At 38.7% G+C, this 24,394-nt stretch overlaps 1 protein-coding gene across 1 annotated transcript in view; it reads right to left on the bottom strand.

Annotated features, from left to right (window-relative positions):
- Positions 1 to 24,394, bottom strand: part of Sik2 (salt inducible kinase 2) — a 159,733-nt gene that overhangs the window by 42,690 nt on the left and 92,649 nt on the right. The window contains exon 4 of the mRNA XM_004626118.2: positions 5,316 to 5,477. Within this exon, the coding sequence (XP_004626175.2) occupies positions 5,316 to 5,477 (162 nt within the window). The remainder of the gene's footprint in view (positions 1 to 5,315; positions 5,478 to 24,394) is intronic.

The raw sequence follows: 24,394 nt of genomic DNA on the forward strand, positions 1-24,394 counted from the left end.
AAGATTTTGCTGAAATGCAGAAGGCTCATTGGCAACTACTTTTGAGAACTTGTACTTTAATAAAAGGGAAAATTTGGGCTGGACATGGGGGCACAGGACTACAATCTCAGCACTCAGGAGGCTGAAGGAGGAGGGTCATGAAAGTTCAAGCCCAGCCTGGGCCTCACAGTGAGTTCAAGGCCAGTTTGAACTAACAGCAAGAGCCTGTCTCAAAAAAACCAAAACCCAACTAATCAATCGATAAATAAAACGGAAAATTTAGAAAAAAAATGGGCAGATGACTAGACATATGAACTACTAAAGCTGAATATAAGAACATATAAAAATCCTGAATAATCCAGCATCAGTCAATAAAACTGAAGTAATAAAAAACTTAGTTGATACTAAGAAAAGCCCAGGTCCTGAGAGATTCACTGTCAGATTCTACAAGAACTTTGAGAAGATGTAATACAATACTCCTCAAACTCTTCAATGAAAGTAAAAAGAAAGCAGTACTCCCCAAATCATTCCTGGAAACATTACCCTAATTCTAAAACCAAAAAAGGACCCAATCAAAAAAGAGAACTACAGGTCAATCTCTTATGAAGACTGATTAATAAACCTATTAATCATTAAAAAGACTATATATCACAATCAAGTAAGACTCATTCCAGGGGTGTAGTATCATGGTTTGTATCTAGGTGTCCCCCCAAAGCCTCATGTAGTCACTGGGTTGGGCTTCTAGAGGTTGTGATTAATGCATGATCCAATGCTGGAATTATGGGTGTGAGTGCTGCTAGGATTATGGTTGTGAGTGCTACACCCACCCTGGGGCAGAAGCCTGAATGCTAGGAAGGGAGAGAGACCTGCCTTTGGCATCACTGTTGCTGATCCTCCCATTTTGCTCTTGCTTTTTTGCTGTTTTCTGTCATCATGAACTGCTGTCCTCTGCCATGTGCTTCTCTGTCTTGGAGCCAGCTGAGTACGGACTGAAACTTCCACAAACTGTGAGCTTAATAAACCTTTTTTTCCCTTAATTTTGGGCATTCAGTATTTTGTCCCAGCAACAAGAAAAAAGTCACTGAGACAGCAGGGTGCTTCAACATATGCCAATCAATAAATATAATATGCTACATGACAGAAGAAAGGAAAAAAAAAAACATTTCAATAGATGCAGAAAAAGCATTTGAGGGGCTGGGGAGATGGCTCAGTAGAATAAGTGCTTCCCTGGCAAGTGCCTGAGTTCAATCCCCAGTTTCATCAAAAAATAAAAAAGCATTTGACAAAATCCAATATCTATTTGTGATAAAAAAAAAACCTCGAAGAAAATTGGTATAGAAGGTCTTAATCTGATAAAACTGACCCATGACAAACCAATGGCCAACATTACATTAAATGGAGAAAAGCGGAAAGCATTCCCTCTAAAGTCAGGAACAAGACAGGAATGTCCACTATCACCATTTCTGTCCAATACAGTTCTTGAAACATTAACCAGATCAGGCAAGAGAAAGAAAAGGGACACAGACAGGAAAGAAGTTAAATTATCATTATTTTCAGATGATATGATACTTTACACAGAAGACCTTAAAATATTCACCTGGGGCCAGAAAGATAGCTCAGTGGCATAAGTGCCTGCCTGGCAAGCACAAGGTCCTGAGTTCAATTTCTGGTACTCCCCATGCTCCTCCCAAAAAAAAACCACTACCAAAAGACTCCTAGAATTAATAACCAAATTCAGTAGTGTGACAGGATATAAAATCAACACTGAAAAATCAATAGTGCTCCTGTACATCAATAATAAACCCAGGGGGGCTAGGGAGATGGCTCAGTGGAATAAGTGCTTTCCTGGCAAGCTCAAGGGCCTGAGTTCAATCCCTGGTTCTGCCAAAAAACCAAAAAACAAAAACAAAAAAAAACCCCAAACCCAGGGAAGCAATACTTTTCTTGATAGCATCATGACAAATGAAACACTTAGGAATTAACCTAACCAAAGAAGTAAAAGACCTCTACAAGGAAAACTACAGTACCCTGAAAAAGGAGATAAAAGAAGACATCAGAAAATGAAAAGATATACCCTGTTACTAGATAGGCAGAACCAACACAGTAAAAAATGGCCATACTTCCAAAACGGTTACATAAATTTAATATAACCTCAATTAAAATTCCAGTAGTAATCTTCATAGAATGAAAGAAAGCAACCTCAAAGTCCATATGAAACTAGAAGAGACCTCAAATAGCAAAAGCAATTCTGGGCAACAAGGGCAGGGCCAGGAGTACCACAATCCTAGACTTCAAGTTATACTACAAAGCTACAGTGAAAAAAACATCATGGTACCGGCAGAACAGAGCAGCACAGAGCAGCGCAGACCAGAATAGAGCAGAACAGAACAGAACAGAAACAAAAATTCAAACCAGACTATGGATCAATGGAATAGAACAAAGGATGCAAAAACAAGCAGACCTTTGAAGCAGCCTGGATGTTCATCAGCAGATAAATGGCTAAAGGTAATGTGGTATTTATACGCAATGGAGCACTACTCTGACATAAAAAAGATGAACTTCAGACACCTGTAGGAACATGGGTGCACCTTGGGACCATAATGTTAAGTGAAGTAAATCAGACACATAAAGTTAAATATTGTATGGTTTCTCTTATGTGAGAAATCCAACATACAGAGCAGTGTGGTGGTGCATGACTGTAATCCCAGCACTCGGGAGGCTGAGGTAGAAGGACTACAGAGTCTGAGGTCAGCCTGGGTGGGCTACACAGTAAGTTTGAGGCCAGCCATGGACTAGATGGCAAGATCCTGTCTCAAAAACAAAACAAGGGGCCTGCCAGATAGCTCAGTGGATTAAAGCACCTCATTAGGCAGACACAAGGGCTGGGGGTTCAACCCTGGCCTCCGAGCTGGCCCCAACCCTGGGGCCTGCTGAGACAGCGAATGAGATTGGGCATGGTGATGCAGGCCTGTAATCCCAGCATTGAGAGGCTGAAAAACAGGAAGGATCACTGCAAGTCTGATTTGTGTAGTGAGACCCTGTACTAAATACATAAACAAACAAACAAACAGCACAAAATAGGAGACAGACAATAAAAAAAAAGTCATTGTAGTGTCACATGGCCAATGTATCTAAAAGTATACTCTGATTTAGTATAATTGTTTTTTGATTCTGGGCCTGTTAAGTATGGCTGTTAATCTGTATTTATGATAATTAGTTTGATAAAGACTTACAAAATAAATAAACCCTGATACTGGCAAGAAAAAAGACAAAAGAAACAGTGGTGGAAAGGAGGAATGAAAAACCGCTGAGACGTGCGCCGGCCATGCACTGACTCCACAAAAGAAATGCAATGACCATGTGCTGCAAATAGGCACTAAAGCACCTTTAAAAAACTCCACAAAACTATGGGAATATTCTATTACTGTGTTGTATTTTCACAACAAAAGGTGACAAACCAATAAAATTTTTATGTGTCTCCTTTTTTATATAAACTAAAGTATTTGGTTTTTATTATTCAAGTAATCTCATTTGGAAAAAGAAAAAAAATTCTAAAGATGGAAAACCCACTATGTGCCCTAAAATATATATAACTGGCACTTAAAATAAAGAGAATAAAAATTATCTATCCCCAAATACCCAAAACAAAAACTAATGGGAAAGGGCACAGGAACACTCAGTTCAATGCACAAATCAAAGGTTTTCACTTACATTTTATACCACAATGCAGCACACCAGGGCAGGCTGCTTTCTTCTTAAACTTATTGAGTCCTGCAAGTATCTAATCTACCTAGTGAACCATTAATTTCTTGGCCAGCTCCTCTCATCTGGATGTCTGCTCTTCTCAATACTAGAACAAAACACCACCATCTGTAACTATGCTAAGCTTTTAATCTGTGCCATATCTCCCTTAAACCTTATCCAAAATAAACCTCTCTTCCTTCCACGCCTTCACCTTCTACTATGGCTGCTCTGTTCAGGTCAGTATGTACTCTGCTGTACTAAGCACTGGATTCTACAAAAATCTTCCTGTCCCAGTCCTACTCACAGCTCCCAGCCACCTGAGCTGCCCTGCCACAGACATACAGCTAACGTGCGAAGTTATTCACACTAACCCAACTGCACTTTACCCACATACACATCTTCAGACCGGAATAGATTAGATTTCATTTATCTAGAAAATAAACTGTGAAATATTTTACATGGCATTTGAGACCCTTCATATTCTGGTCCTTAGCTGCTGTTCTGCTTCCACTTCCTCATGCTTACAGATTTGATGTTTATTTAACCAGTACAAGAACGGTTCCTACCATTCCAATTTCCATCTACCTAACTGCTTCTGCTTTAACTTCTGGCAAGCCTCCTCCGTAATAGATCCTCTTCTGTGACACCTCCCTACTCTTCAAGTAGAATTAATGTTCCTTTACTTATATCACTTCTGTTGTTTATATCCTCCTCCAGTTCTCTGTGGTGCTATGGCATCAAGGCCAGGGCCTGGCTCATGCCAGCTAGTGCTTTACCACTGGCCCACATTCCCAGCACTATACAGACCCTGATGATAGCAAGTCTCGCACTGTTTTCTACAGCGCTGCATCCTCAGTTTTGCACATATCAGATGGCAATTATATTCTTTTCTTAAGCTTTATTAAGGTGTAACTGGCAACTAAAAATTATGTATAAGATGCACAAGTGATGATTTTACACACATATATACTATGAAATGATTTCCACATATCATATTGCACTTAGCATGGCACAATACCTGACCAATAAAATATTTGCTAAATGTAGAGTTTTGATTATGGGAGTAAAGAAACTTAGAAGACAAAATATAACAATTTTCATCATTGTTAAAAAGGATGGGAGAAAAGCAAGCAAAATAATTTCTACCCTTTATCTTTATAGCATACACCAAAACTATTAGATCAAGGCAAGGCAAGGTTCTCTTCCTCCTACCATCACCCCATTTGTCTTTTCAGTTGGTAACCACACTGCAGCCATCAGTCACAATGGGGAGAGGGAGATGAGATCACTAGCAAGGGGCCCCTTCCCAGTCCTTATATCTCTCACAGTTGAGACCCAGGGAGCCCCTTCTCCAAAGAGCCCAAGGGATCTGGACACTGCTCAGGTCCCAGCTGCAGCCTCACAGTTCTTAATAATGAGTTTATTCTCTACTTGTAAATTACACCTAAGACTAAGGAGACAGATAAGTTATACTTAGAGAAAACATGATGTCACAAAGAAGAAACACTCCTGAATCTTCACAGGGCTGACTCTGCATGCCCAGGGCAGAGGCTCACATTAGATCATTTCAGGGTCAGTTGCATCCCAGTTACCTGCTATTTTGATATTCATGTTGTTATCCAGCAGAAGATTTTCAGCCTTGAGGTCACGGTGCACAACCTTCCGACCATGACAATAATCAACAGCAGAAAGGATCTGCCAGAATTTTCTCCTAGCTTCAGACTCATTTAACCGGCCATGGTTAGCAAGGTAGTCTACAAAAGAAGAGAAAATTTAGGATTATTCACCAAAATAAAATAACCCCAGTATCAGCCTTTGGATTTTTTTTTTTTGCCTCTATCAGTTTTTTTTTTTTTTTTTAAATGAACAATTAGTGTTCAAATCATATGCAGTTTTCTAAGTTTTTTGCCTTGGGAGAACTACAAGTCCAATCATATCTTACTGGGGCAGGTGATACAGCTGAGTGGCTTAAGCACCTGCCTGGCAAGCACAAGACCCAGAGATTGAGCCCTGGGAGCAAACAATACAAAACAAAAAACTAGCTATACAGGTACATGCCTGAAATCACAGCTACTCAAGAGGCTGAGGCAGGAGGATTTCAAGTTCAAGCCCAGCCTGGATAACTTAGACCAGTTAGGTTCCTGGGCTCCGATGTAACACCTGTTACATCAGAACCTCTGAAGATAGAGCCCAATAAGACAGTCTGTAGCTAACAGGCCCTCTAAGGTATACATGGGGCAGTTTGAGAACCATGATATCAGGAGAAGGACTGATGAGAATACTTCATTGAACAGGCTTCTGCTCACTGTCAGAACTCCCTCAGCAAACTAAGTTTGCTCTGGGATACTTGCTGAGATCTGCATATAAGAATGAAAAAAATTACTTCTTTAAATATACTTTTTCTTAATCTCTGGCATTTATGTTATTTTTCTCATGTTCTGTGTTACATATTCACATATGATGACTTTGGCTTCCCATGTTATTTTAGATTAATCTATGCCATAGCTCCATTTCTGGCTTTCTTTGGTTTTGGGTTATGCTGGGTTGGTTTGACACAGGGTTTCTCTATGTGGTCCAGGCTGGCTCTGAACGTGCCATGATCCTCCTGCCTCAGCCTCCCAAGTGCTGGGATTACGAGTGTGAGCCACAATGCCTGGCTTGCTTTTGTTTTATAGATAGTACTTTTCCTGATGAGTGTTTAAAATATTTCTTTTTCTCTTTCCTAAAGTAATACCAGTTCAGACTAATCATTTCAAAAAACAATAAATATATATTCCATTCGCCCTCTTGAGGTTTTTTATTTATGTCAGTAGTTTGAGGTACTTGGTTTTCCATGCATGTTAACTTGCACTTGTTAGCACCATATCTGTTAGGTTTCTCTGTGTTGCTAAAGTCTCACAAATTTTTCTCACTAACTGATTAATTCAGTGTTTTCAATAGAAAGAAACCACTGAAAGGTATTTCCTCACCGAGATCATGCTGCATTCCCCTCACAGGTCCTACTTGTTCCAAGGACCACCCTTCTTGTGGTGCTCCTAGCTTACCCAGGGCAGCAGTGAGCTGTTTACTCTTACACACACATGGCACACTGTCCACCAGACAGCTAGTCAACACAGTCTCTAATAGCAGTTTGGACAATTTTATCCAACATTTTATAGATTTTTTTTTTTTCATTTTATAGATTTTTAAGTGACATTTTCTCCTCTTTTCAGAATTATGGGTGGCTACTACCCAGGCTCTGAACAGCAAATATAAGATGACCATCACAGTTTCTTATAGGAGCAAATATAGAAGAATAGACAAAATGTTCACTTCCACTTAAAGACTAGAGTAGGTTAGGATAGTCATAGTCTAGTCATCTGTCATGGTACACCACATAGTCTTAGAACACTGCTTATGGGAAATTTCATCTACCATCCACGACAAGACCTGCATCAACTAAGTACTAAGCATCTATAACTTTTGCTGCAGGGCCAAGTGTTACAGAGTAGAGAGGTAATATGGTGGTTATTTTCTGAAAGATATCCCTTTTTGTTCAAAACACAACACATGTGCAAGCATTCGGATGTTTCCAATAATATGACGAGCATTACACTGATGCAGCATATGGTAAGGGATAAGCTAAAGAAACTATCTACTTGAAGTGATGAGGGACTTTTTACAGGCAGAATGTCACAGGAGCAGAAGGATGATTAGATTTTTCTGCAAGATTTTAGTAAAGGCACTTGAGATTATGAAAGAATTCAGCCAGCAGTTCTGTTCTCAGACCAACTAATTCACTTACTAGGTGTACAAATTCAGCTAAGTTACTTAATTGCTCTGATATTCAGCTTCCTTATAAATATCCAAGTTAAAGTAACAGATAACATAGACGTTCTGGGGAAGATTAAATGATATGTCTCAGTATGAACATGCTTTGTGATAGCTTTTTGTCTCTGTGACAAAATAATTGAGAATGTAAGAGTAAGGAGGAAAGGCTTATTACAGCTCATAATTTCTTAGCTTTCAGTCTATGGTCAGCTGGCTCCACTCCTTTAGGTCTGTGGTGAGGCAGAAAGACGTGGCTGAGGGCCTGGTGGGATAAAGATGCTCAGTCTATGGCAGATAGGAAGCAGAGAGAGTGAAGAGCCATGAGCAGGATGTCCCCTTCAAAGACCCCAGGGCCTGCTTGCTCCAGCCAGGTCTCTCTTCCTGGAAGTTGTACTGTTTCCCAGGAGCCCCACACACTGGTAACCAACCCATTATAGCACATGGTCTTCGGGGACATTGAGGAGCCAACCACAGTGCTTATAATCAAATCTAACACAAATGTTAGCAAATTCTATAGCAAGAATTAAAAAGGGGTGGGCCATATGCATGGAATTTAAAAACCAACAAACTACATACCTTAGAGCAGAAAATGTACGAAGGTAACTGAATACTGATTTACCCATATCATTCCTTATTGAGGAAAATTATCTTGAAGCTCCCTGCCCCCTAGGTCTTGTTACATAGCTCAGGGCTGGCCTTCAACTCACAGCAACCTTCACACTTTCCTAAATAAGACTTTTAAGATGTGTATTGATCTCTCTCCCCTTTAAAAAAAATAATTTTGAGGACTATTAGAGCTTTTGTTAAAAACTTGAGTTATAATATTTAGTTCTATTGCATTTATGTAGAGCATAGGTAGAATGTTTAGATAAACTAATACAGATCATAACATTACACAAAGATAGACAATGTGTTCATATTCTGCAAAATATATTTGTCTTATAGTTGTGGCTTACACTCATTTTTTTTTTTTAATGAGCAGAATATATTTATTGAGAGAACGCTCCTATCCCAAAAAAGGGAGGGAGTCCCCCCCCCACTCATTTGTTTGGCTGTCATGACAGTGTTTGGTCTAGAAAACAAAGCCGTATTTTCTCAGGTAGACGAGAATTATTCTTTTTAACCGAGCAATGTATGAATTATTTAAGCTACTGCTGGGTACTACCATCTCTCATACCACTTGTGCTTTGTGTAGTAACTATGTGAACAGTGTTTACAATTAGATGTCTCTAGCTAGTCATAGTGGCACATGACTATAATCCCAGCACTTAGGAGGCTGAGGCAGGAGGACTGCTGCAAGTTCAAGGCCAGTATAGGTTACAAAGTGAGTTCAAGGCCAGGGTGAAGTGCACAGTGAAAGAAACCCTGACAGGAAGCAGAGAAAGTGAAGAGCCATGGGCAGGAAGGATATCCCCTTCAAAGACCCCCGGGGTCTTACAAATATAACAACAAAAACTCATGGCAGAACACATAGATCTTTCATACATTTTTTTCTTTTTTCTTTATCATACATTTTTGATTGAATTCAATATTTTTATATTTAATAGGATGATTCTACAAACGAAGCTTCAAGAGTCAACCTGCTGGGCCGGTGAGACAGCTCAGTGGTCTAAATCGCCTGCTTTAGGCAAGGTTAGGAAGGTGCAAGGGACCGTGGTTCGATCCCCAGCACTACATGCAGCACCAGCTCAGTCCTCAGGGTGGGCTGAGCCAGAAAAAGAAAAAAGAAAAAAAAAAAAAAGTTAACCTGCTTGAGGTCAAAGTCTGTCAGAATTGCTATGTAACCTTTAGAAAACTATATAACCCTTAAATCCTCCATTTGCTGTTCCAAAAATGAAGAATATACCGCATGAGTTTGTGTGAAGATTAAAAGAAATCCAGTTAGTTACTTGGGATAGTAATTGACACATAAAAACACTAAAAAATGTTAGCTACTACTTCAATCATGATTACCACGTGGTTGTCGTGGTTGTCGCTGTTCTGTTGGTGGGGTTGACTCAGGGTACGCTCCCTTCCTTTCTTTTTTTATCCATCAGTCTCTTCATATGGTTTCTATGTTTCCCATTCCACTTGAAATTGGTTTAAAGTTACCAATAATTTCCTCATGCTAAGCCATCATCTTTCTCAGTTCTCATTTTCTGTAACCTCTCGATTATGTTTAACACTAAATTGCTCTTTAAAACAACTCTCCCTGCTTATTCTGTTTTCCTGGTCTCTCTCCGTCTCCTTCCTTATCTGGCTTGTTTCCTTTTCTAACTACATCCAGTTGCCACAGTGCAGTCTGGGACTCTGCCTTCCTTTTTTATATTGCTGCCCTCACAGAATCAAACTATGTCCTTCCCATGTATGTCTACTTCGCTTTACGCTGAGCTCAACAGGGTGAGTTGTTCTGTGAAGCCTTCTCACTTAGTGTCTGTGCCAGACGCGCTGTCCTGCACCCCACTGGAGACAGAGCTCTCCAGGCTAGGCTCTTCTGTTCACACGGTCCACAGAGAACCTAACGAAAATGAAACATCCATCCAGATGCACACAGAAGAGGTTGCATGCAATTTTAAAGGAGGCTACTCCCTCTTAGATTTAATGCCAGCTTTAGAAACTCTGCCCTGAGGAACTGTTCTTTACTTAGAATTTTAATAAAAATCTCCCAGATTTAGCAAGTATGACCTTTTATTTGCCATTCTGACCTTTCAATAGTTACTTGTCTATCTATATAAATTTTCTTTCTGCCATAGCAATGTTATCAAGATAGTTTATCTTTTTAAAAAATTTCATTACCACTTCCTAGGGCATTATAGCTATCATCTTACAGTCATGTAACCTCAAAAATTCAAGAGCAATCACCTAGCAAGCTCTAAATTAAGTATAGTTGAAGTCTCAAAACTTAGCTTTCAAATTATATACATTTTTGTTGACAGAGCAATTCCATCTTCTTAGCCTACTGACAGGGCACAGCACAGTCATCCTCGTCCTCACCGCTAAGTTGTATCTGCAGCTGCTGTCTCCTAGGGATAGAGGCAACACTCCTACCAGCAATCTTACCAGAGAAATGGGAAAATCAAACCAGATGAGTTATCTTGAGTTTCAGAGATGTCAAAAGCTTTGCACAACTATTGTGAAGCCTTACATTTTTAGTTAAAGTTATTAGTATTTCCCATTTGCAGCTAACTGGTAGTTCAAAAGATCCATACCTTAAATAGTCAATATTATATTAAAAAGAATTTGCAATTTCATTACTTTGTAATTTGGGTGTAGATGGGCTTGATGCCAATTTAACATGTATTCTTAACATGCTTTTTTAAAGACACAGGATAATTAAATCCTGGTCATATGCTACTAACTCACAAATTTGTGAAGATTTCACAGGCCTCAATGCTAAATTTAAAGAGAAACAAAATGTTTCTACTATGAACCCCAAGGGTCCAACAAGGAGACTGAAACTGGCTCATTTGCATACTTCAAAATATTCTGAAGATCTGTTGTTCTCAATTGCCACATCAAGATCTCTGTTTTTCTAACAGCTAGTTTTTCCCTTTCATCAGTATAAATGTCATGTGAAGTACAACTTCTTATTGAAGATCAGAACTCTATACTCTTGGTTTTTAATCAGGCAGTCCCAGATAAAACATAACTAAAAAGTAAAGTATAAAATAAAAACCTGAAAAACATTTTAGCACATTAATATATGTACCATCTGACATCTGAACACTGATAAAAGATGAATTAGGTATCTGATATGTGTCAAATTAGAATTTAGTTTATCTTAATTTTATATGTTGCATTACAAAACAATTTATAAAATTAAACTTCTAACCTTGAGACATATTTATATGAAGCTACAGATTATGAAACACTTCACATTATTCTATTTGTTTCTGTGAGCACATAATCATTTCAAATTGTGTGTGTGACAAAAATTATGGAAATTGTTGCTTGTGGTATGCTCTGGCAATTTAACTGTGCTTTCAGCAATTTCCCTACATTAGACTGCTCCATCTGGTAGTCTCTGAATCAGTTCCTCAAGCTATGTGGAAGTACTAAATCAAACCATGATCTTCTGAGAAGTAAAATGATATTTTAGCTATAACATACAAAATTTTAAAGATTATTTACAAGACCTCCACGACTGTATGTTCAGGAACAATGAAAAGTAAATATGTCAGGGTTCTCTTTTTTAAATTTTTATTTATGTATTTGGTACAGGGTCTCACTCTGCAGCTCGGACTCATAGTGATCCTCCTGTCTCAGCCTCCCCATCACTAAGACTACAGGCATGTGCCATCACACCCACTTCTGACGGCTGGCACAGGCCCACATGACATGTGGTACCTGGGATTGAACCCAGGTCCTTTCGCTTGCCAGGCAGGCACTTAGGCCATTGAGCTATCTTCCTAGCCCCAGAGCTTTCAAAAATTATTTGTAACTATCACAGAAAAGGCAGAATAGGTTGCCACAAGGTATATGATGATAGTAACAGATGAAGTTTTTAATGAAGGGAGGCTCTACAATAGAGTTTAAATTAGACAAGCCTGATCTTGAATCTCAGCTGTATTTCTCACTGCTGTAGTCCCTTAATTACTATGCTTGGTAATAAACTCCAAATTTTGTTCTTGTTGAGTCATCACTTAAGCTACTCCATACATGACTTGTAACTTGAGGGCAAAAACTCCTGAAGACATTTCTGTGCCTATCCTACTGGTTTTGAGCTATGCACAATTACTTCTGGTTCATGAGATTATTGTGTGGTCCTCACTATTTCACACACTATCAGTTACAACACAAAATATACATTAGGAAAAACTAAAACTTCTAATTTAAAAATATTTAATAGGGTAGATTGAGGCCTATATGAAGACAACAATATGCAATGTATTAATTATTGTAACTGTCCTACTAACCTGTTTTGAAACTGACTCACTACTATTTGCTTCTCAATAAAATAAAAAAATGTACAAAGATCATGATTTTTGATCCTGTTTCTGCATATGTGATATAGATCTTTCACTTCAGTTATTAATCAAAATAGTCAATTATGTAAGAGTGATGAACACAGTAGCACAGGTCTGCACAGGCCGTCAACTGTGCTGCCTTTCAGGTCAGCCTCCAAGTACAATTCTATCTCTCTAAGGAAGAAAGTTAAAACTGCTGAGTTTAAAGAGTAAGAGTCATCTGTTTATACAATTATTCAGCAAATATTTGAATGACTTTTTTGTGTCAAAGTGCTTGGCACTTTGCCCTCATGATAACTTCCATTTCAGGGTGGGGGAGGATGACAAATAGATAAAAATGATGATTACAGGGTACAATGAATGCCAAGGAAGTGGTGTGATCTGCTGGAAACTACTTGAGGGAGGCCACACTAGATAGGAGGATCAAGATGGCTTCCAGGAAGGTAACATTTTAACTGGGGAAGGCGCAGGACCGCCCCTGTGGTGGGCTGAGACTGCAAATGAGACTGCATGGTAGCACCTGCCTGTGATCCCAGCACTTGGGAGGCTGAAAACAGGAGAATCACTACCAGTCCGATCTGATTAGTGAGACCCTGTAGCCCCTGTACTAAATACATAAAAAAAAAAAAAAAAAAGAACCTGAGGAAAGCTCTCTGGGATGCAATGTGGCACATGAACAAAAGCAAATGGTGACCAATGAAGTGAAAACACAAGAGCAAAGAAGACAGAAAGGTGGCTGAAGGTGAATCTGAAGAAGTTTTCTGACTAACCAAGAGTTTATATGTCTAAAAGGACTCCTATCTAGAACATGTAAAGAATTTTTTTTTTTTTTTTTACTTTCCTAGAGAAGCCATCTTGATCCTCCTATCTAGTGTGGCCTCCCTCAGGTAGTTTCTAGCAGATCACACCACTTCCTTGGCATTCATTGTACAAAATTCAAATACCCAATCCAAAAATGGACAACTGAGATGAATATACACTTCACAAATGAAGAGATACAAATGGTGAATAAATATATGAAAAAATGTTCAACATCATTGGTTATTCAAGAGATGCAAGTTAAAACAATGCTGAGATACCATTTTACACCAGAGAAAATGGCTCTCATAAAGAAGTCAACCAATAACAAATGCTGGAGAGGCTGTGGGGAAAAAGGAGCCCTTTTCCACTGTTTCTAGGAGCTCAGGCTGGTATAACCATTATGGAAATCAGTGTGGAGATTCCTCAAAAAGCTAGGATTGGAGGTCCTATTCAAGCCAGCTATTCCCCTCCTAGGTATTTTTCTAAAAGAACTGAAATCATCATACCACAGTGGTATATGTGCACCCAGGTTTATAGTAGCACAATTTGTTATATCTAAATCTTGGAAACAACTCAGATGCCCATCAACTGGGTAATGGATAAAAGAGATATAGTATTTTTACACAACAGAGTATTATTCAGCTATAAAAAAAGATAAATTACAGGCTTTTGTAGATAAATGGATGCAACTATAGACCATACTCATAAGTGAAATAAATCAGACCCACATGCGCAAACATCATATTGTGTCACTAGCATGAGAATCTGAAAGAGGAAACAAATCTGAAAGGTATATTAGATATTATGAAAGGGAAAGACTCTGTTCAAAACCTGGGATGAGGAAAAGGACAAAAGAAAGAAGGGAAAAAGATATATTTATGTATATATGTAGAATAGTTTGGATAACTGTACTGTGGATTTCTGTTGGCCTTTTGAAAGGAGCAGTTAATGTTTAATTTTTTTCTTTTTAATTTCCTATAACTTTTCTGTTGTTTTGTTTTTAAAACCAATTTTGCATGTTTATATGATAACCTAACCAACTAATATGAAGATAACATCATGCAATACAGAAACCAATGTTGACTTCCAATTACTTTGTTTAGTCAAATTTTGTATCATTTTTAATGCTGTTTTTTAAATTACTATTTTGTATTCTTTAAAACAAAGAGTTGGGCCGGCGAGATGGCTCAGTGGAATAAGCGCTTCCCTGGCAAGTGCAAGGCCCTGAGTTCAATCCCCGTTCTGCCAAATCAATCAATCAATCAATCAATCAATCAATCAATCAAAGAATTTATAGGTCTAAAGAGGAAGTCTGTATTTTAAAATACTGAGAGACCTCCTGAGGGCTTTAAGTAGGTGAGATATCTGATGTACTTTACATTGTAAGTGCAGGTAAAAATAATCTAAAATTGGGAACTCTTTGCTACAAGTCATCAGGTTCCAAATCTTACATTAAGAATTTAAGTACCTCTATGGGAACAGTCTTCATAGCTGATATGGAAAATGTAATTTATTCCCTAAAGCAAACAAAGCAGAGAAGTTCAGGCCCAGGTGTAAATAAATTCACAATTTGTATGAGAAAATAAGGTTTAACAGCACAAACTTTTACAGGGACTTTAAGACAATCATAGAAGGGATGTCATTAACTAATATATTGTCTGAAACACTATAAACTCTCTTAGTATACTTTCAAAACAATAGTTGGGTTTTCTTACTGATTTCATGTAATGAAATTTCATTAACTGTTCCAAAAATGGTTTTTCAGGCAGAAACTTGTTTTAAAAACTCAACTGAATAGCCTGGGAAAGTGCCCACATTCATACTGAATACTACTAGATGATGACAATGATGTCACTGAACATTGCAGACAATTTCCCAAATAGATATTTTCATCCCACCTATTCCTGTCATTTCTACAGGATCTGAAAGTCTGTTGTGAATTATTTCTGAGTAATGAGTTTGAGTGGACCAATAAATGAATCATTCTAAACTGAACCATTGATGTTGTGTGCTATTTATTCAATTTATGGTAGTGTTATAATAATATTTATAAATGCAATCTGGTCACACTTCTAACACGTTCTTTACACAGATAAATACATTCAGATAGCTATTTTGATATGCAATCATTTCTTAAGGAAAGAAATGTTGTCTGAACACTATGGCTTAAATGTCAAACTTGGAAGACAAGATACTGATGAAGGAAGAATTTGTTAATTTTAACATTTTGATTTTGGTATAGACATACTCTACAGATATTCACATTTTTAGCTAATACTTAAAACCTGACATTGTCATTATTCGTAAGTCAAAGGGCAATCAATCAATCTCTCTCTCTCTCTCTCTCTCTCTCTCTCTCTCTCTCTCTCTCTCTCTCATACACACACAGAACTTTTTAACTGAGTTCTTCAGATGAAAGAATGAAACCATGTTAAACATGGATTAAGAGGTGCTGAGCAGGATCAATTTTTCAATACTTTTTTTTTTTTTGCGGAACTAGGTATTGAACTCAGGCCCTTGCGATTGCTAGGCAAGCGCTTATTCTGCTGAGCCATCTCCCTGGCCCCCACAATGCTTACAATAAAGTTAGCTAAGCTGAAAAACTAAGGTTGTTCAGCTAGCAAGTTCATCACAAGTCAAGTCTCTTATTAGTTTCCTAGCCAGTAGCCTGAGCATCACATATACTCACTGGGATCCCACCAATAAATAATAAGGACAAAATGAAGTTACTTGTCAAAAGGAGAAAGATAATAGTAAAAGGGGAAGGACTAGGTGGATAAAACAGAACTCTGACCATCTACACAATTATCAAAGAGGACAGTTAACTCAGTGATAAGCATGTTACAAGGGTGGAATATTTTTATAGTGAATACTGTGCTCACTTCTTTACCCCCTTCCCATAAGAGAATTACTTATCCATACCCTTTGTCATGTGACTTTGCAATGTCTTCCAGTAGAATAGGTAATGTATATTCTTTCCTTTTGGTCTTGGTCATAGGAAAAATACATGGCTTGATTTGGTCAAATGTGTGTCTGCCATCTATGTGAGCAGAGTATGCCCAGAAAGAGATATATGAACCCAATTCACAGCCTGAAACAGAGTCATGGACAAAAACTATTTGTTGACAAAGACCGCTGAATTTGGAGTAGGGATTTTATATAACATCATCAGAGCAGAACAATAAATGGTATAATTTCCATATTGGAAAAAAGTTTGCTTAGCTAAAAAATTCAATGCAATTATACAACAGAATCTTTAACACTTTTGGAACACAATTTAAGGTTGATATTTTGTTTTTTCTTTTACACACAACTGCATTATTTTTGCATATCTGAATGACATATGAGAATTCCAAAGTATAAACTGGCCTTGGAGAAGCACATTTGGTTTTGAACTGCTAATGTAGACTGTATTATTCATCACTGGCTCTATTTTATTTTATTTATTTATTTATTTATTTATTTATTTATTGCGTGTGTGTGTGGGTGTGTGTGTGTGGCCAGCTCAGCCCACCAGGGGGGCGGGGCTGGCTGGCATGTGGTGCTGGGGGATTGAACCATGGTTCCTGTGTTTTTGCTTAGCTTAGCTTGTACTAAGTAGGTGCTTTAGACCACTGAGCCATCTCACCAGCCCGACTGGCTCTATTTTATAAGATAATTACAAAAGAAGAGTCCGAAGTTCCATCTCAGAAGATTACTTGATTATTTCTTTCAAGCCAGTGTATCCACTGTCTCCTATTTATATCCAGGTTCAATGCTGGGAAATGGAGACAACTAATTGAGTTTTTTTTGTATTTTAGCAAAGGGTCTACAGGGTGTTCAGGGTCTCATTACTAGATCCGACTCGTAGTGATCCGCCTATTTACAGGCTCCCAAGTTCTGGGATTATAGGCGCATGCCATCACGCCCAGTTGCAATTGCCATCTCAGTGCACCCTGGGGCGGGGCCAGCAGGGCAGGCCCGGGGATTGAATCCCCAGCCCCTGAGCCTGCTTGCAGGTGCTTTAATCTGCTGAGCTATTAGGCTGGCCCAGAGACAACTAATTATTAAGCAGGTTCTAGAGAATGAATTATGATTCACTTCTAGAAATGAAGGAAGATAAAAGGCATCTAGGGGTTACTTATGGCTAACTCTTAAGTCAAGGGAGTAATTAGAAAACCTCCAAAACAACACTGACTAATGTTAAAAATACTAGCTTCTGTCTTCGACTCTTGGGCAAATCACTTAATCTTTATAGACCTCAGTTCCTATCTATATGTAATTAGTGTAATCTCTAGAATTGTCTTTTAATTCAATATTAATACTTCAGTAGATATCATCTTTGTATAAAAACATGACTTCAAATTTCCCCTTGGCTTGTTTTTATCTCATCCGCTCCCCTGTAATTTCTAGTATAAAAATCCCTAGGGCACTTATTTTACAACTGAAAAAAATTAGAGCCCTGGCAGCTCTGAAACTGCTTTTCACTCTGCAGTGAGGCTGAACAGACAGAACCTCAGGAATAAAATGCCGGACTGCTAGAAACCAGAAGATAACAGAGCAAATCCAAGAGGACCACAAAAAGACAAAAGGTAAACGGTTTCAATTTGGGCAGTACTGGGCGTTTAACATAGGCAGGGAGGCCTGTGTCTCCACCAATGGTGTTGTCAGAAACCAAGACCTGATGTTCCATAAAGCTAACAGTAGTGTGTGAAAATGTGAGTACACACAGGGCTAGAAATACACGGAGCACCATGAAGCCTTGCAACCCAGTAGTTATGTAACAAATGTCTGTTTAACAACAAAAAGAGAAGCTGACAATGCTTGTGAAACCTGCTGAGCTTAAGAACTCAGTGAAGATACCCTAAATAACAGAGGAACAGGTGTAGTCTTGAATGAGGCTTTTCTTTTGTGGGCTTTAAAAGATCATGTTCAGACAAGGACATGACTTCATACAGCTGGGTTTACAGATTTGACTTTTACATTAAATGATGTCTCTAGGTGGTTTAAGTGGTTAGTCTTGCACCACACACACGGTTAACCAGGAAAGAGATTAGCATCGGTTTTTAATCACTACTCTTAGGAAAGCCCAACACATTATTATCCTGAACTGCTGACACATACAGTTTGAAATAAAACACCCTAAGATACATCATTTTCACTAATCCTAACTAGCTTAAACTGGAGTTTAACAGTGGTAGGATCAACAGAATTTTTTTGTCTTATTCAAAGCTCCAGGCCTACCACAGTTAGGACATGGCTCTAAGACTTGAAAGGTATTAAAATTTTTGTATTGTCAGGCAATTATTATTTCTGTAGATTTCAGAGTAACTACCTTTTGTTGCTGTCTACAGTTTCCTGAATAGCTTCTGACCTTTCTAAATCTTTTCCACTTATTTCCTTCTAGCAGAAGAAAAATAATTTAATAATAAATCTACTTTGTTTTTCATGAATTTGTTATTGGTTTTTATCTAATTATAAGAATGTTATACAAAATTTATGGTTCTTTCATACTTTTGATTGTGCACTTAAAAATTGCTACTCTAAGGTTCTTGGGTATAAGCACCTCATAGTTAAAGAATCTTCTTTAAAATATTCTAGTAAAGTTTAGCAAATATCAAACAAACTTGCTTGTTTACCAGAGGTTTTCCAATTCAAATTATGAGGACTTTTGTGTGTATGCCAAAACATTTCTTTGCTACATGGAAATCAAAATGAAAACAATGGGCTGAGGAGATAGCTCAGTGGTCTAAAGAGCCTGCTTAGGCAAGCACAGGCAAGAGCCCAGGGACTGTAGTTCAATCCTGGCACCTGATGCTGTGCCAGCTCTGTGCCAGCTCTGTGCCAGGGTGGGCTGAGCCGGCCACAAAACAAAAACGAAAACAAAATGAAAGAATCTGGCTTTATAATTTTGATGAGAAACACAGCTATCCTATAAAGTTATGTATGCACAGAATTATGAACATTTTTGAGGTCATATCTAAGATACTAGATTTTGAGAGAAATAAATACACATATGCATATAGGAGGATAACTACAAGTCTGATCTGTGTAGTGAGACCCTGTACTAAATACATAAAAAAAGAATTGACAGTTTCTCTCACTGATAGGACTGTAATGATAAGAAAGTCATAAAAAAATACACATATGCAAACATGTTTCTTCTTTATCTTTCTCTCATATTCCACTAGTTCTATGCTAGTAAAAATGAGACTTGCCTGGAAGTGGAGAGACAAGGAATATGTATGTGACTCATTGTAATAACATAATTAATTGTAATTCATTCAAGCTTTTTTCATATATTTCTATTTTGATGTATCAGTCACTATTCATTCATCAATAATCTAGCACATGTCCTGGTGTTTAGCGTCCTCTATCAAGCGCCTGTTCCCCAACTTCACACAGATACCTACTATGCACCTCACATATAACATCCCCCCCAAAAGAACTGATCATTTCTCTTCTAATCTTGCAGTTTACTTAATCTTAACACCACAAAAGGCCACTCTAATCTCAAGTGTTAAGTTTGAGGATGTTTCCTCCTTCTGGGGCCAAACTATCAGCAAATCCCCTGAGCTCTAACCTGGACATATGGCCACAAGCTCGTCAATTTCCTCTAAGCCCACTGGCTGCTCTCTAGTCCAGGCCACCATTTTCCCTTGCCCGAACTATTACATCAGTTTTATTTAAAACTAGTTTTCCTACTTCTGTCCTTGTATTTCTGTGTCACATTCTTGGTCTAGCAGCCACAGTGATCTTTTAGAGACAGATACATTTTGTGAATCATGTGCTCCTAACCCCCTAATCACTTCCCATATTACTCAGAGTAAAAACCAAAGTTGCCACTATGGTCTAACAAGTTCGTACAAGACCTGAAACTGAAAATATTTTTAATTTACTCAAAATGGCTTAAGCTTCTAAGCTATGTAATATAATGAAACGTGACGGAACATAGCTCAGATCTATGTTTACTCAAATTTATTCATGGTGACAACCTAAACCAAACTCATTGGCACAAAATTATATTCACAAGTTCACAAGGACAAGCATAGATGTATGTTTATTTAAAATAGCCCAAACAAGGAAACAGGTCATCAACAGAAGCATGTTATGCTATAGAACACTATGTAGAAGCTGTTAAAAATGTAATCTGTCTTTACATACTTACATGGAAAGATCTGTTTTCCAGTCTGAATGCAGTTCTCCATATATGGCCCTTATACTGGATGTTCTAACTATCTTCCTCCTCCTCTTCCTCCTTCTCCTCCTCCCTTTCCTCCTCCTCCTACTGCCTGAAGGACTTGCAAATTAGAGATTTCTTTACATTCAAGCTCCTCTTTTAAGCCTAATGTAATAACTGCAGACTATTTCAAAAAGACTTTTTAAACAAGTGGATTTAAATATCAATTTATTCATCTGATACAAAAACAATGAACATAACCTAAAACTGAGGAGAGAGGGCAGCAGTAAAAATTCAAGTGCTTGGATGTTCTCCAGTGCTATAACATGACTAAAAAAGCAGAGTAGGCAAAAACTATTATCTGCCTAAATGTCATCAGACCGCAATGATTGCTGGCTCTGCTGCCACTTCTTTTAGCCTTCACAAGCAACTTTAATACACACAAAGTTCATATTTTTTACCCCTTACTTTAAAATGTTAAGTACTTACCAAAAACCACAGGAGTGGATTTTGGCAAATTATCCTTCCAATCTCACCAAAGGTTGCAATTAATTTTTTTATAAAAGAGCACAAACTAACATAAAGAATCAGTATCACCCTCTTATTAAAGAAGCTTTATGAGAAAACATCCCTTATCCCTCTGTAATATCAGGATATAAAATTTATTGTAACTATGAGGACTTTCAGCTTATTTCACACATGGACTGAACTCTCTATTCCCCTTTCCTCTCTAGACATTCTTGCAGATTGGGGAGGAAGATGTAAACATTTAAAAAAAAATTTTAAGACAGGGTCTCACTACATAGTGCAGGCTGGCCTTGAGCTCACAGTGATCCTCCTGCCTCAGCCTCACCAGTGCTGGGATTATAGGTGTGCGCCACCATGTCTGGCTGTCCGAGTCTTTTTTTAAAATTTTTTTTGCGAAACCGGGGATTGAACTCAGGCCCTTGTGCTTGCCGGGGAAGCGCTTATTCCACTGAGCCATCTCCCCGGCCCTGTCCAAGTCTTTTTAATCTCAGAGATTCCAACAGAAAACAAACATGAGGTCTGCTTCTGTGTCATTTATGAGTCTTCACCTCATCTATTTCATGCCAGAGTAGCAGTCACAGTCACATTTTAAAGCTTCTCCTGCTTGGAACTCTCCAAGGTTCTGACACTTAACGGTGGTCTAGTATCCTAGATAGAAGCACTCAGAAGACCAAAGTGCATTGAAAACTAAACCATGTAAAGCAGTCCCTGCCCAGTTAAGTCTTGCTTCTGGTATCTTCCACCCATGATGGCCTTCCTTGGATAACTCTAGCCATTCCTGGTCTACATCTGCCTCACTGCACTCCTTGCACATCAATTTCTATCAACTTCTTATGGCATCTGGGCCTGTTCCCTTTTTACTCCAACCATTTTCTCATATCCATATTTCAGAGTTAAGAGTTAAATGGATTGTGGGGCTGTGAGAAAGGTTTAATTTAGCCATCATTTGTTTGGTTGGATTAGAGCCACTGCAACTGGAAAAAGTATTTCAGTAGAATAAGTGCTTCCCTGGCAAACAAAACAAAACAAAACAAAACAACCCCCCCCCCCAAACACCTAAAACCAAGTATTTCAAATATGCAAAATTTTTCTTTCCTCCATCCCTTCCTTCCTTTGTGGTGTATGTGTATGTGCACTAGGAACTGAACCTAGGGCCTTCTCAGTGAACTGTAGCCCAGTTTTTTTTTTCTTTAATTTTGAGGAAGGATTTCACTAAGATGTCAAACTGCCCCAGGTGGTCTCAAACTTTCAACCTTCCAGCCTCAGCATCCCAGAATGCTGGGATTATAAGAATATAGCAGCACAACTAACTTCAAATGTGGAAGCTCTTAATATTGCTTTTTTTTTTTCTCCCACTCAGAAAGTGCAATGAAGTTTATGAGCTAAGGGATGAAAGGAAAAAGACAGGGTAATACAATCAGTAGTAGTGGGGGTTCCCCTCTTCCAGCAAGTAGAAGCTAAGTAGTTACACCATTCTGAGCAGAGAAACCAGAGGCAGTCTACAATGCCCCAGATGGTCTCCCATTTCTCTAACCAGAGTTGTGTCTATGGGTGTGGGGTGGAGGGTTGGATAATGTTTCAGGGAACTTTTAGAATTAATCACAAATACTCTTGGTTTCTATCTCACTCTCTCCCACACTGTAGCCTGCCCAACAGCAGTGTATGCTGCCCCAAGCTTTTCTTGTGGTGAAAATTTACAGAAGACGTGATTTCCTCCAAGACACTTTGAAAGTCCTTCAAAAATTGTTTTGCAACAAAATGAGAAAAAGGTAAAGTTATACAGAATTAGCTCAAACAGTAAGCTGATTAAAGAAGAGGAACTCTGATTTTATTTCTTAGGAATTTTGTACACATTGCATGGAAACTGGAAGGCAAAAGGCACAGAACGGTGTGGTGTCCTCCAAAGCAAAGAGAGGCCTGATTTTGGCCTAAGGTTCCCCCACTTCCTTCCTGGAGGGACCATATCATGGTAGAAGCACAGGCTCTGGAGGTACACTGCCTAGTTTTCAAATTTGGGATCCGTGTTCATCAGCTGCATGACTTATTCTACTGAGCTTTTTTGTGCCTTGGTCTCCTCCTGTGTAAACCAGAGATAATAAATATGTATCTACTTCAAAAGGTTTTATGAAGATTAAATAATTAGGGTTAAATATTTAGAATACAACCCATTGTAGGGTATCATCAATTCCTGTCTAGTTCTTCAAAATGCACCCTGAAGTTGACAACTTACTACCATCTACACAATAACCTCAAGCCTAAGCCACCATCAGTCCATGGTTGTATTATGCCACTTCCTTGACCAGTCATGTTCTCCATCCTGGCCTAAACCAGGTGGAGTGACCACCAAAAACCAAAGTCACAATGTGTCACTCCTCCTCTCAAAACTCCCTAGTGACTTCCACTCTCAGGCAGCATAAAATCTCAAATTCTCACAGTTTATTGAGTGTACGTGATCTTAACCACTCCTTCTCCTTCCTTGGGTCTCACCTCTGACATCTCTCACCCCCTTCTCACTCTGCTTGTCTCACTGCATTTCTACTTCAAGGTCTTTGCACAGCTGCTGCCTGTGCTTACATGCCTACCGGTGTGACTGAATATATGATGACTTTTTAAAAAATTACAGTAAAAGACACACTGTCAGTAATTCCCCTCAAAATGCTCTTCATTTTCAAACATTTATCCCATCATTCTTGCCACTTTCTCAAGCAATTCTGAATTCTTCCTTCTTGAGTGCCTTTAATTGTGCCTTTGTGGCATGTCTGTCTCCATGTCCTGAAATTATTCAATACATTTACCTTTCATCGCTATCTGGACTTTGAGAGAGAGCTAGAAGTCACAGAATGCCACATTTGGTGAATACAATGGATGAGAACACAACAATACAAATGTTTGCTTTTATTCAACAGAAATTGCAGTAAATGGTTGATCAGTGAGGTATGATAAAAAATATGATGAGTGAGGGCCGGCCTGATAGCTCAGTGGACTAAAGCACATGCTACAGCAGAGTGCAGTGGCCAGGGTTTGATCTCCGGCCATGCTGTGCTGGCCTCGCCCCTGGGGTACACTGAGATGGCGATTGAGACTGGGCAGTGTGGCATGTGCCTGTGCTTGGGAGGCTGTAAACAGGAGAATCACTATGAGTCCAATCTATATAGTGAGACCTTGAACACCCTGTAGACTGCCCTAAAATACAGAAACAAAAATATGATGTTTAAATAACGGTCAAAGACACATCGCCATTAATCCTCTTCAAGATTCTCTCTCACTTTGAACACACTTAACCCATTGTTCATGGTAGTGTCTTCTACGGTGTAAATTATTTTTTAAAACCACTGATCAGAGACCCAGTCCTAGCCCAGGTCCGGTGACTGTGCGGAGAGCTTCCTGCTACCCTGCGCTGGCGGGACCAGTCCCAGCCCAGGTGCAG

The sequence above is a fragment of the Octodon degus genome, unplaced genomic scaffold (genome assembly GCF_000260255.1).
Source record: "Octodon degus isolate 3935 unplaced genomic scaffold, OctDeg1.0 scaffold00012, whole genome shotgun sequence".
In the NCBI taxonomy this organism is placed as follows: Eukaryota; Metazoa; Chordata; class Mammalia; order Rodentia; family Octodontidae; genus Octodon; species Octodon degus.